Source organism: Crocodylus porosus, unplaced genomic scaffold, assembly GCF_001723895.1.
Source record: "Crocodylus porosus isolate Cpor-Errol unplaced genomic scaffold, CroPor_comp1, whole genome shotgun sequence".
Taxonomy (NCBI): domain Eukaryota; kingdom Metazoa; phylum Chordata; order Crocodylia; family Crocodylidae; genus Crocodylus; species Crocodylus porosus.
This window is the reverse complement of record NW_017728923.1, coordinates 15,779,569-15,792,804: the sequence shown is the minus strand read 5'-3', so window position 1 is coordinate 15,792,804 and position 13,236 is coordinate 15,779,569. Positions and strand designations below refer to the sequence as shown.

General features: G+C 44.3%; 1 protein-coding gene across 2 annotated transcripts in view; it reads left to right on the top strand.

The window, feature by feature from the left end:
- The window catches only part of LOC109313505, a 176,447-nt gene that overhangs the window by 154,792 nt on the left and 8,419 nt on the right, over positions 1-13,236 (top strand). Inside the window, exons 60-69 of one of the 2 annotated variants that reach the window (XM_019540114.1) lie at positions 885-1,049; positions 2,079-2,244; positions 3,107-3,291; positions 4,196-4,288; positions 4,923-5,127; positions 6,299-6,486; positions 7,651-7,748; positions 9,643-9,827; positions 10,467-10,669; positions 11,520-11,715. In XM_019540114.1, coding sequence (XP_019395659.1) covers positions 885-1,049; positions 2,079-2,244; positions 3,107-3,291; positions 4,196-4,288; positions 4,923-5,127; positions 6,299-6,486; positions 7,651-7,748; positions 9,643-9,827; positions 10,467-10,669; positions 11,520-11,715 — 1,684 coding nt within the window. Of the gene's footprint in view, positions 1-884; positions 1,050-2,078; positions 2,245-3,106; positions 3,292-4,195; positions 4,289-4,922; positions 5,128-5,792; positions 6,274-6,298; positions 6,487-7,650; positions 7,749-9,642; positions 9,828-10,466; positions 10,670-11,519; positions 11,716-13,236 lie in introns of those variants that run through there. The other variant, XM_019540115.1, reaches the window with a different exon arrangement.

The following is a 13,236-nucleotide window of genomic DNA, read 5'->3' as shown; positions in this document are numbered from 1 at the left end:
GGCTGCCTGCCTCTTGCCTGCCCCCCCCCACCACTGCTACTGCCACAGCTGCCTGTGAGCAGTCCCCGCTCAGCCTGCCCTCCCCATCCATGTCACCATGGCTGCCTGCAGGTAGTCCCCCTCGTCCTGCCCTCACCACCAATGTCACTGCAGCCGCCTATAGGCGATCCCCACTTGCCGCCACCGCTGCTACCGTCTGTGGGCAGTTGCCGTGCCTCCTCAAAGGACGCATGTCATTCATGCTTGAAACTTATAATAAAAAGCTTGTTGTCATTGCTATTTCCTGTGGTTAAATGCTTACCCTGTAGTTGTCACCAGTTGGCTATCTTGTTGGGACTCAGTGCAGGTTTAGGCCCAATTAATGACAGGAAGAGCGGCAAAGTTCTTAACCTGACCCTTGTGAAAAAATTTTGGAAGTTCACTATTAGTTTGCAGCTCAGGTTTGGGTTTGATCCTGTCTTTAACATGAACTAAATGTGTGTTGGAGCTGGTTTAAATTCATGTAACTGATCATAATATTTATATCTATATAAAAAGATATCTCTGAAAATTCCAGCTGTAATAAGAAATGTAAGACCTAAACTTAATTCACTTGCTTTCTACAAAATGTGGTTTCACTTCAGCTATCCATCTAATTGGAGGACATTATAATTGAATGTACATTTACCAAATTGTAAAGATTGAAGCCATGATAAAGTAACAGGCTGCTGTTAATTTTAAGATGCATTGGTTTGTGAAATGACAGGCATTGTTCATCACTTTTGTGAGTGACTTTGAGAAAGCATTGCAACCTATTGCAGTTCTTGAAGACTTCTTTAATGTTCCATGATGAATATGTTTCACTAGCAGAACTAAGCTTCAATAATGAAACTTTCCATACTTAGGTAATTGTCTTCTCTGGAAAACATCAGCTTAATAAAGGAGATGTAATTCTGCAATCAGAAGGCCGGTTCCATCTTGCTAGTGATAGAAAAGATGATGGATTGATCACAGTAGTCTTAAAGAACAATAGTGCAGATGACCTCAAGAAATATTCTGTGGAATTTGAAGTGAGTTTTAATGTTAGGGATTCATACCAGAGCAGTCTTTTAAACTGAATATTCCTGAGCACACCTACTGTGTTGTTTTTCTCTTTTGAAGACACACTGACATCTAGCTTTCATACTGTTCAAGTGCAGTCAGTGCAGGGTAATAAAAAAGGATGTGTCTTCCTGATTTTGTTGCTTTCCCCTTTATTGTTACATTGGGTACTATGGAAGCATGGGGGGACAAGTGGCTAAGGGGTCAGGCACAGGCACGGGGGAGAGAGAAAAGTGGGGAGGGGGGTAAAGGTAGGTGCAGGGATGGGGGAGCAAGAGGTGGGGAGAAAGCTTCAAGGGAGACCGGGAAGTGGTGGAGAATTGGCAGGGGCAGGGGGAAGACAACAGGGCAGGCACAGGCATGGTGGCACATGGCAAGGGACAGGCAGCAGGGGGAGAGGCACAGGGGAGGAGGGGACACAGAGGACAAGGGGCAGAGGAGCAAGAAGCAGGGGTCTGGACCCTCACGGCCTGCTGATGCCTTCCCCACCATAACAGCAGGGGAACAAATTTTAAGATAACCCTCCACTAATTAGATTCCATACCTGGAAATTATAACACATTTATAATTTTCCATGTATAGAATCTAATTACTGGGGGGGGGTCACCTTGAATTCAAAGTTGTCTCGCATTTAAAAAAAATATGGTACTTCACCATGTGCCCTGGGACCAAAGAGCACCAGGCAGTATACTAGCAAGGAATTGATTACCAGGGTATTCCTTTCTCTGTGACCTCTAAAAGATTATCTGCATGCCTAGCAAAGTATGCAGCAATGTAACTGATTGACTTTGCATTCTCCAATTGTTCAGATATTGAGCCAATAATCCTTCTGCTCCTCAGTACAGTAAAGTGCCAATGTAATGCACAATCACTGGGAAACCTCTCCATTATCATATTCTTCTATGGAGACTACTGGCAGTCAACATCATGACACAATATTGCTTTGTTTATTTTTTACCATAGCTCTCCATAAGTGTCTTTTTCTCTTATGGTCACAGCTAAAAGCATTTGAGGATATTTGGCTAGGCCTGACAGGAACTGCTACTTCCTCAGCTCTTCAAAGCCAAATCCTGGTGGAGGGAAATATTGATCATAAAGAGAAAGTAAAAGTAGCTGCCTCTAAAGAGAAGCAATGTCTTCAGTATTACATGGGGTACTTAAAGGGTAAGTACATTAGGGCTAAAATTAATAATGATAAATTTGTTTTGACAGCTAGCTTTGTACACACGGGAGAGGTGAGACTACTGTAGATAGTGTCAGTCTAGTTTAGTTTTCGTGGCCTTTCAGTTGTGACTATGGGCTGCCAAATTGCGGGAAGGGAGCATTCATTATATGGTTCCTAGGTTTAACCCAGCAACTCATTGCAACTTGTGAATAACTACCAACCAAGTCTGGGTTTGAATAGATGGTAGCTGAGTTGAAAAGCTCTGACCTGAGCTTCTGTTCCTTCCCCTGGCTACATAGCATTCGGTGATCAGTCAGAAAGCTGGAAGGAAGGAAGTAGTTAATAGCAATGGTCTGACTCAGTACTATCCATATAGGTTCTACCAGTATTTTTCAGTCCTCTATTTGTTGTATTTGTCTGAGCATAAATGGATCATTTGTGGAAACAGAACACATAACAGGTATTTTTGGAGTAAATGAGTAAATGAATAGACTGCCACCTTACTTTTATTTAAGACTAAAGCATAACTTGAACCTAGAAGTCTACCAGCAAAACCTATAGAAATCAAAGGCAGAGCAGAACTATGTGGCAAGAGTCATTGTGGAGATCTGTGATGAGAATTTTACCTTTGTACTAACCCAGTATTTTATTTGGGGTAGCTTAACAAAGACTGAACGCTTTTGGGTGAATTATATGCAGATTGCATGAAGGGATTTGGCTCCTTTTTCCCCTCTCTGCAAACACATGACCCCACCGGTAGTGCATGAACACTCCTCTCTTCCATTCATTAAATAGCTGGCTTTGAAACAAGTGTCTACCAATGTTGTCTGTACAAATGAACATCTCCTTTTGCTCTCCTAGGAGATTTGGAGGAAGGAGTGGAGCTTGCTGCTTGTACTGATGGGCAACAGATGGCTACATTTGATGTCTATCTCAATGTGAACGGTGCAAGGCAAGAAAACACAGGACAACTGATTCTAACTGCTGTCAATGAAAGCTTGGGCTTGGTGGCTCATGGGTGTGGGGATCCTATAGTTAAAATGCAGGTGAGATGGCCTTCAACAGCTGTTTGTGGTAGTTGGGGGCATTTTCAGTTGCAGAATATTTTCTTAATTTGTCAAGTTAGTGAAATACCTTCTAAACAAGTTTGGTTTTTTTTTCTGTGGAGTTCTTCCAGTAACCTGGCCAATGAAAAGTCTTTGCAGTTCCCTTCTAATAACAATGTGCATTAAGTTCTCTCTCTATTTGGGGCGAAGGAACACCTGGGTGGGTTTCAAAAAGATTATCCATACCTACAACTCAAGTGTAGGACCCAGCAGAGATTCCTACTACTGCTCTCAATGGGAGCTTTGTGCTCTGACCACAGGTAGGTCTGAAACAGATGACACTACCGTGACTGAGAAGACAAGTTACTGAGGTACAAGTTACTGTGCCTACAAGGCAAGATTCATCTCTCTGCCTGTGCATTATTTTTTGGGGTTCAGGAGTTTAGTCATTAAAGGGCAGTGCCTAGAGGCCCCTGGTGAGAGTATGACCCCAGTGTGCTAGACGAGGACCCTGTTCCAAAGGTAGGAATAATATAAATTGAGGAGACAGACAAAGATTGAGAAGGGAAGCAATTTTCCCAGGTCATGCAGGCTCTTTCACTGATCAGATGGAATAAACCCCAAGTTTTCTGAACCCCAACACAGTGCTATGCTCACTGGATTCCTAGAAGGGGTCCATTGAATGCTATACATGGGAGACTCTTCAGAAACCTGCTAAGCCAGTAGGTTTTTAGACTCCCTTTTTCTAGCCAGAGCCATATGTTTTTGGAGCAATGGGCAGCCTGTTTCCCCTGTGGAAGTTCATCTAACAGCATTTTCTGCTGGTATAGATTTTAGTGGTTTTTGCCCCAACAGGAACAGTTCCTAAATCATAAAATCCAAATTTTCCTTCATATTTTCACAGTACAAAGTTAATAAAATTGGGTCCCATCTAAAGGCCAAACTCCTAGAGAAGATCAAGAAGTTTGATGAATATATCTGGAGATTCAGGAGATCAGTAAGTAATTAGTGTGATCAGTTTGCTTAAAAATTATTAAAATCTGAGAACGGTCAAGCCCTCTAGTGCCTGCTGGCACATGCTTGCGCATAGTGCAGGGAAGGGCACCATGAAATGCTGTGCCAGGAGCAGTTTTGCTCCTCTGAGTGCTGGCCTTGATTTCTATCTAAGACCTTTATGTTGGAGTCATTAATGAAAATTTAGACATCTCATGTTAGCTGTGGCTACCATGCTTGACTCACCTATTAAATGGTTAATCCTTTGTTAACGCTGCTCTCTGTACAGAGGGAATCCCTTGTCAGCCTCATAAAGATGCTCTGTATATGGACCAAACCCTGAAAAGTGCCTCACCACCTCAGTCCCTTCATACTTTGCAGAGAGTAGTGAGTGCTCAGTGTTCTTTAGGGTGTGGTCTTATAAAATCTGCCACAGTTTTCAATCAATCAGATTCCTTTTTCTATATGAATCTAGCAAGATACAGAGCATTATGGGAATGTTGTGAGGCCTGCTGCTAAAGACATAGCAGCCCTTAGGCTCCAGAGGTCTGATTACTGTCTTGGGAAAACATGCTCCAAAGGTTTGCTAAGTATCACCGTATATTTCTACATCTCTTGCTGTTTGGGACTCACCGTAGGTGCAGCAAATTGATTTCCTGTATGAAGCAGCTGGCTGGCCTCTGAAAGCCTCTCAGGAGGTAGCAGGAATCTTCCAAAATGTGGGGAGAGCTGTTGCCCAGATGTGGAAGCAGAGTGGAATCAGGCAAACACTAAGAAGCAACCTCCCGCTTTACCTGGAAAAAATTCAAGAAATTGTACAGCAAATGCAAAATGAACTGCAAAGTAAGTAGAGCTGTCCAGAAAAAGGGGGACAGCTGCACAGAGTGATGTCAGTGTAGGGAAAAAGCAGGGCTGGCAAACTGAGTAAATATGATGTGAAAAGCATGTTTCTATTCTGAGCTATCAAAATATGCTGATCTAGACTCTGGTCCCTTATACATTATTTACCTGCATGCATACACACACAAGCACACACGCACATACACGCATGCAGTCCCTAGTGAATCTTTGTACTTCTGGATACCCTCTTTAGCTGATTTAAAAAAAAAAAAAAAGAAAAAAAAAGCTCAAAGTGACTCCAGTTTAATTCAGCCATTAATTATATTCTGGAAAAAAATGAATAATCTTTGTTTTATGATGCCCTTCAGGGTCTGTCAGACCAGGTTTAAGGGCAGATTCCTCTATTGAGTGCCTGCTGGAGGTTCCCTACTAAACACACTGGTTAACCAGAGCACTTCTAATTCCAGCATCTGAATTCAGAAGATTCACATTAATCTGATCTCAGGCGCTGATGTTCTGTGGCTGGATGCTGCCAGCCCCCTCCTTTGCCAGTAGTTCACATTTCAGATGGACCACATTTCCACTAAAATTATTAGAGGACACTAAAGTGGCCTATTATCAATTGTGTCCACATAACAACTGCCTTCCCCTTACATGGCAAAATGGAGCTCTCTCTGAACCACGCAAGGATCAGTCCTTCAAGCGCGGCTGGTAACAGGACTTGGATCTTGAACTCCTGTTCAATACGAGTGAGTCATAAGGACCAGTACGTCCACTTGTTCCTCCTTGGAAGATTACAAGATAGATATAGTGCAGCCAGGCTTCCAGGCCCCATGCAAGGCAGATGTAGCTGGGTTGAGAAACCATTTGCAGAACTTTACTCAAGGTGGTTTTTGAAACGAGCATGTACTGCCTGTCTCCCCAAGGGCTGTTGCTGGGCAAGTAGGTGGACCATAACCATAGCTAAAGGGCCCTCACTTTTACCAGCTCCTCCTGACCCATACCAGGGTGTTCAAAGAAGCGCAGGTCTTACCTGTGCTTCACACTAGTGCCTCTTTCTTCATTTTGCACTTCGACCTCTGCCTATGTTGGGGGAGTAAAGATTCTGTCCTAAATTATAACTGGGGGTGCACTTTAAAAATATTATCTATGTTCACTTTCATGCTTGTTTCAGAACCATTAGCAACTCTGAAGGATGCCTACTATGATGTGACTTTGAAGCCACTAGATGAAGTTTGGCAAGAAAAAACAGAGCAGTATATGAAGAAAATCCAGGCTTTTGTGCCCAGTATTGTAAAAGATGTTTGGCTTATGGAACCAATCCAGGTGGCACTCAGAGCTCTGAAAACAAGCCTGGATATGGTTAGTATAAAATTCTTTATTTGTATAAAGGGGTGAAGATGTAACTTACAGATTGACACTTCCATTTTGAATTAGAGAGCTTTTTGTATATGCAGGTTTGGGTCTCACCCAGGTTGACTTGCTTTTCATACTTGGAAATTAAGTATTACAAATAGCTTCCATTCCATTTTCTAGTTCTGGCAACATTAACGTGCAATTATAATCTGATTCAAGGTTTTGTCTGCTCTACCTGGACATCAAAAGCCACATTTTTCAAAGTGCTGTCAAGCTAAATCCTAATGTTGCAGTGAAATGTCTAAATGTCATTTTTTGTGCATGTAAATTGTCCGGTTGACTCCCATCTTGATGTTTGTGTCTACACATCTAGCACTACAGGTTTGGGGTTTTTGCTGCTTTTGAAAATTAGGTCCCTGTTTCAGAAAATAGAGCAGCATGTCCTAATGTCTCTGGCCAAAATTACAGAGCTAGCAACATTTTTGAAACCCTCATGATTACCACCCTCCCACCCCAAAGGGATTCCTATACATGTTGAGTTTGTAAATATCTCTGGTCTTTTAGTTCACTGTCCTTTTTGAGGTCATCTCTGCTGTGATAGCAGTGGGCACATCTACATGTGCACTTTACTGTGCAGTAGACTAATTTACTGCACAGGAAAGTGTAACCATGTACACATGTGCCACAGTTAGGGTGCTTTAAATTAATTTCCTCTAGTGTAGGATGGTCCCATGAGATGCAGCTACTATCCAATGATGGAGTAGATTACTGCACTTAAATGCACATGTAGATGGCGTGGTCAGGTTTAATTTATTCTGGCTCAAATTGCATTGGAGTTTATTCAGTCTCATTAATTGCACATGTAGACACACCCAGAGTCTAATAATGGAGATCTAAATTCTATCCTTTGCTTCAGCAACTGTAGCTTATCAACTCCCTGAAATTAGCTATTGCATGAGGGATATATCATCTAACATACATCTGTCTGTATTTTCATTTGCCATCTTGCTCAATTACACCAAATAGCTGTCAGGCACATGGCCAATGTGAAGGAGAACGGAGCATCGTTTTTCTGAAGAATTGTTTGATATTGCAGCAAAAATCTTGTCTTGCCCTAAAACCATGTTAATGTAACAGCTACTTTTATCATGTGGTGTGTCACTTGAGTAGGCAACCCATCAGATGCTAAGGTGGGCAGAAGCAAAGTTGTCCCAAGGTGTAAGCAAGATCCGGAAGCCCTTATCAAGCCTGTACAGCTTTTCAGCCAGGTAACAATTTTGGATGAACTCTGTGCTGTGGTATAGCATTTTCTGCAGCATGTAATATTTTCTTAACACATTCGACAATAAGAAGCCCTTTTTTAAATACATAGGGTGTAAAAAGAAGGTTCTGGGTAACATAGGGCCTCTGCAGGATGTGCTAGGAAATCTGGTGGTCGCACCAGACGTCAAAGCTAACTTATTTAACAACTTCTTTGCTTCCATTTTAGTAAGCAGGGACCAGGTCACCCCCCCCACACCCCCCCAGCATGAACCCTGACGGTCCCAGGGGAGGCGCAGCCAGGCCCAGGGTCAGAGTGGACCTAGTCAGGGACCTCCTGGTGGGACTAGATACATCCAAATCAGCAGGTCCTGAAGATCTCTACCCCAGAGTGCTAAGAGAATTAGCAGACGTCATTGCGGGTTCCCTGGAGTAGCTTTATGTGCACTCGTGGTGCTCTGGTGAGTTGCCAGAGGACTGGAAGAGGGCCAATGTAGTCCCCATTTTCAAAAAAGGGAGGAGGAAGGACCCAGGAAACTATAGGCCTGTTAGTCTTACCTCGATTCTGGGGAAGATCTTCGAGAAAATTATCCAGGAGAACATCTGTGAGGGACCAGCAGGGGAGTGTATACTTAGGGGCAACCAACATGGGTTCATCAGAAGCAGGTCCTGTCAGACCAACCTGGTGGCCTTCTATGATCCACTTCTATGATGCCCGCTAAATCCTTGGACACAGGCATTGTGGTGGATGTAGTCTTTCTGGACTTTAGAAAAGCCTTCAACACTGTCTCTCACCCCATTCTCATTAAAAAACTGGGGGACTGTGGTATGGATCCCTACACAGTCAAATGGGTCACCAATTGGCTGCAGGGCTGTACCCAGGGAGTGGTGGTGAATGGGTCTTTTTCGACCTGGAGGGATGTGGGCAGTGGGGTTCCGCACTAAGATGTGGGGGGAGGTGGGCACGCTAGAGGGGAGGGACAAGCTGCAATCAGATCTGGACAGGTTACAGAGGTGGGTGGATGAGAACAGGATGGGTTTCAGCACTGACAAGTGCAAGGTCCTGTACCTGGGGAGGAAGAATCAGCAGCATACCTACAGGCTGGGGAACTTCCTTCTCGTCAGTGCAGAGGCAGAAAAGGATCTTGGAGTCATTATTGGCTCAGAGGTGAACATGGGCTGACAGTGTGGGGATGCAGTCAGAAAGGCTAACCTCACCTTGTCATGCATCCACAGATGTATCACGAGCAGGTTCAAGGAGGTGATCCTCCCCCTCTATGCGACACTGGTCAGGTCACAGCTGGAGTACTGCATCCAGTTCTGGGTGCTGCACTTCAGGAGGGATGTGGACAACATGGAGAGGGTCCAGAGGGCCATTTCCATGATCAGGGGGCAGCAGGGCAGGCCCTACGAGGAGAGGCTACAGGACCTGAACCTGTTCAGCCTCCACAAGAGAAGGTTGAGAGGGGATCTGGTGGCCCTCTATAAACTGGCCAAGGGAGACCAGCAGACCAGCACTACCAGGAGTAACAAGGAACAACGGCCATAAGCTGACAGAGAGCAGATTCAGGCTAGATATTAGGAGGCACTACTTCACAGTCAGGGCGGCTAGGATCTGGAACCAACTTCCAAGGGAAGTGGTCCTCGCTTCTACCCTGGGGGTCTTTAAGAGGAGGCTAGATAGACACCTTGCTGGGGTCGTCTGACCCCAGTACTCTTTCCTGCCTGTGGCAGTGGATTGGACTTGATGATCTGCTCAGGTTCCTTCCAACCCTACTAACTATGAAACTATTTTTGCAGTTGTAATGCATTTTTCTCCATTTCTAGATGAGTAATACATGAAGTGCACTGAATATCTTTTAATGCCAGTGAGATAACAAGTGAATCATTTGTGCCCCACAGGAATTGTTCAGTGGCAGTGAACTTGCCAGTTCTACCCAAAGGAGAACACTCTATGGATTTGGCAAATATTACTAACTACCTCATTGAAGAAAAGCTAATGAGGCCCCTCAGAGACTTCTATAACATCAACCCCATAGCAGAATACTACAGATTCAAACGGAGGATGATGGAGAGTCCATTTGAATGCAAGTCTTTTCATGAAAGTTTTAATGTTTTTCTTTGGAGTCCCATTTCTGCTGAATTGCGTGAATTTGTAACCACTCCTTGGTAGACAACAGAGCTTCCAGAAGTGGCTGTTTTCTGTAGCTCCTGAATCTGGGCAGTATTTGGAGGACATTAAGATGGGGTTTCAACAGCGTAATTTTCAGAGGTGCTTTAGAACTACAGTTCCCTCTCACTTTAAAAGGAGTTGTCTACTTGGTGCCTGTGGAGTAAGAGAATCATTCCCTGTTCTATTTCTGATGTTGCTGAACTTTCTCTGAGACAAACACTTATCATTTATTCATGTTTCTAATACAAGAATATGCATATATATTTAGCACTTTTATATCTTAAATAGAGATCAGCTCACATGCAAACTGAATCCTCATTTCACATCTCCCAGTTTCAGAACATCTGAATTCAGGCTGATATAAAAAAAGATAGCTTTTTTCCTGCTAAAAAATTCACTATTATGGAAAAGCTTATAACTGGCTTAGAATCTATATACTGATGATTAGCTTAGAAAAGTCTCCTGAGAAGTAATAAGCTGTTCTGACACTGGTATAGTGCACTGCTCTGTGCACAGTTTAGTGACACTGCTCTTATATAATGTCTTTCTCCAGATCATGCTGTGTTGATGGGGAACAAACATGTTATGACTTTTGATGGAAGAATTTATGATCTGGCATCAAAGTGTAGTGTGCTTCTTGCCAAGGATTTTGTTCACAGCACCTTCACTGTAGTGCTGAACCAGGAGACCAGTGGCTCAAGATCACTCTATGTGGAGATGAACCAGACAGTGTTTGATCTGTACCCAGGACTGAAGGTGGGAGGAGATATTCAAGTTTAATTGCAAAATAATGAAATGTTTTCTGGAAATTGCATTGTTGGAGCTGTTTGCTCCTGCATCTCTAAACCAATGATGGTGGGTGCCAGGGAGGTTAATGAATATGGGATAGATGTATTCAGTTCATTGCTTTCCCTCTAGCATGCACGTCTGCCACTGTGGGAGACGGGCCTGTTTGTTGAGTCTGCTTGGAGACATGAGCAGAGGAGTGATAGGAAAAGGGCCCCGCTGTGGGAGAGAGGCTGCAGGGCTAGAGGGACCACTGATCTGACCCAGTATAGCACTTTACCTTCTTATATTATTATAACAGAAAGAGCAACATTGAAATCATTATATTTTGACAATGAAGCCAAGCATCAAATGTATCACTATTCCAGACTTAGCATAAAGGGGGGCTGATAGACTTGTCATATATCAGCAAGCAGGACTAATTCTCAAAAATAAGAGCTAATATTGGTAAGTGTGGAAAATATCCTGCCTGGCTCCTGGATGCAGGAAATGGAAGAAGGCTTAAGGAAACTTACCCTTCCTTCTTGCACAGACAACATGATGCCAGGAAGACTTACAGCACTTGTGCTATGGGTAATAAACTCAGTGTACCTGGGTGGCTTTGTGGCTTTCTGCCCCAGAATGGGGCAGTTCATAAATGGCACTGCCCAGCCTGCACACAGTGAGCTAACCAGCCTGTGACCAGAAATAGTACTTTCCAAATACGTCACATTTCTGGCATTTGACATTACAAACACCAATGGGAATTTTAGGAATATCAGTTCTTTGTAAAACCCTGCCAAATATTATTTACTTGGAGATTTTTTTTTCATTTTAACAGATGTACAAGGTGTACAATCGTTCCCTGGCAGAAGAGAGTTGCCAAAGTCTTGATTTTGATCTGTCTCTTGAAAAAAATGGCCTAATTGCAAGAAAAGAAGCTAATAAAATAGAAGTGTCCAGTCAGAGTGGAGTTTCTGTCTCCTGTGACTTTCACCATGGCCTCTGTACCATTACATTGAGTGGATGGCATCATGGTTAGTATTAAACACAATCTTAGCAACACTTTAATTGGACCCTTCTGCTTCTAGCTGTTTTTTCCTCTATCTCTGAGACCTCAGTAACTAGATTAAAAGGTGCTGTCCTTCCTAGTTTGTTTCATACTAGCCCTGGTGATGGCACCAGACATTCCTAGTTAATGTGACATGAAATAAATCCATGTAATTCCTGTAACTTTAGCTGCCTCTTAATGCAACCCATGGTGTTGAGAGCTCAGCTCTGTTCCACCAGTCAGCACAAGAGAGCCATTGCTCTAGAGCAGGGATTTTAAACTGTTACCTTGTGGGCTGGATCTGGCAGTGGGGCAAGAGACATTAATAGGTGCTAATGCAGCCATCACCTGCTGCCAGTATGTGTCCTTAGCAAGGCTCTGTACCTGATTTCAGCAGCAGGCCCCATCCCTGCTTCGCCAAATTACCAGCCATTCCACTAGCTGTGTGGGCCAGGTGACATGTTTGACACCCCGACTCTTGAATAGTCTCTGACGTGCAAGACCAAATAATCAAACCCATTGTATAATGGATGCTATGGCAAGCTCTCCTTTTTTAACCTGAACAAACCATTTCTGCATTTTATCTGAACTTCCCCAGGCAGGACAGGAAGGCTGGAATTCTGTTTACATTCATGCATCTAGATGGCATTTTCTTGCTGCCTACCTTGTTGGTTTTGGCCCTGTCTTTGTGCTGTGGTTGCTTGGTCAGGCTTGGTGCTCTAACCATCCCACCACAGGACAGGCAGTAGCCAGATCCCCTTCCCAGTGCAATCTCTGAGGCTGTGCCACAGCCTCTTGCCTTTAGTCATTGCATAAAGAGCAGTCCAGTGGGAAAGATTCTACCCCAATAGGAAGACTGGATTGAGAAAGAGAGATGTAGGCCTAAAACACAGGTTTCTAGCTTCCTGAGTAGTGCCCTAACCACTCAACTACCGGGGCTACCATGTGGGAGGGCCCTTCTCCAGAGTGTTAATATCCACTAGTCCTGGCTTGCTGCATTTTTGAGACTTAGATGCAGGTATGAATCCAGAATTGCTGTATGTATGTAGCTCTGTATGTGTCCAGTCAGGGCACAGGCTAGGGTTATCATATTTTCAGTCCCAAAAAAGAGGATACCTGGCAGGGGACACCTGACTCCCACAGCCCTCTTGCACTGCCAGTGCCCCTTGCTCCCAACCTGCAGCCCTATGTCCCTGCTGCTGCCCTTCACTCCCAACTTGCAGAACTCTGGTCCTATGCTGGGCTGTGCTGGTGCCCCTTACTCCCAACCCACAGCCCCCTGCACCAGGCAGCCTGGCTATGCCCCACCCAGGCAGCATTTCCCAGGTGCCCTGCCCCTACAAGCAAGGGCAGCAGCCCCTGGTGTAACTAGCTTGGCTACGCAGTTCCCCACTGCCCCTGAAGGGCCCCCCACCCCCTTTCCCCACTGGATGGGCAGGTGCCTTTCTTCTGCTCTGGCTCAGCCCTTGTGCCTAGACACCAGCATCATCAGGCACCTGCCACTGCC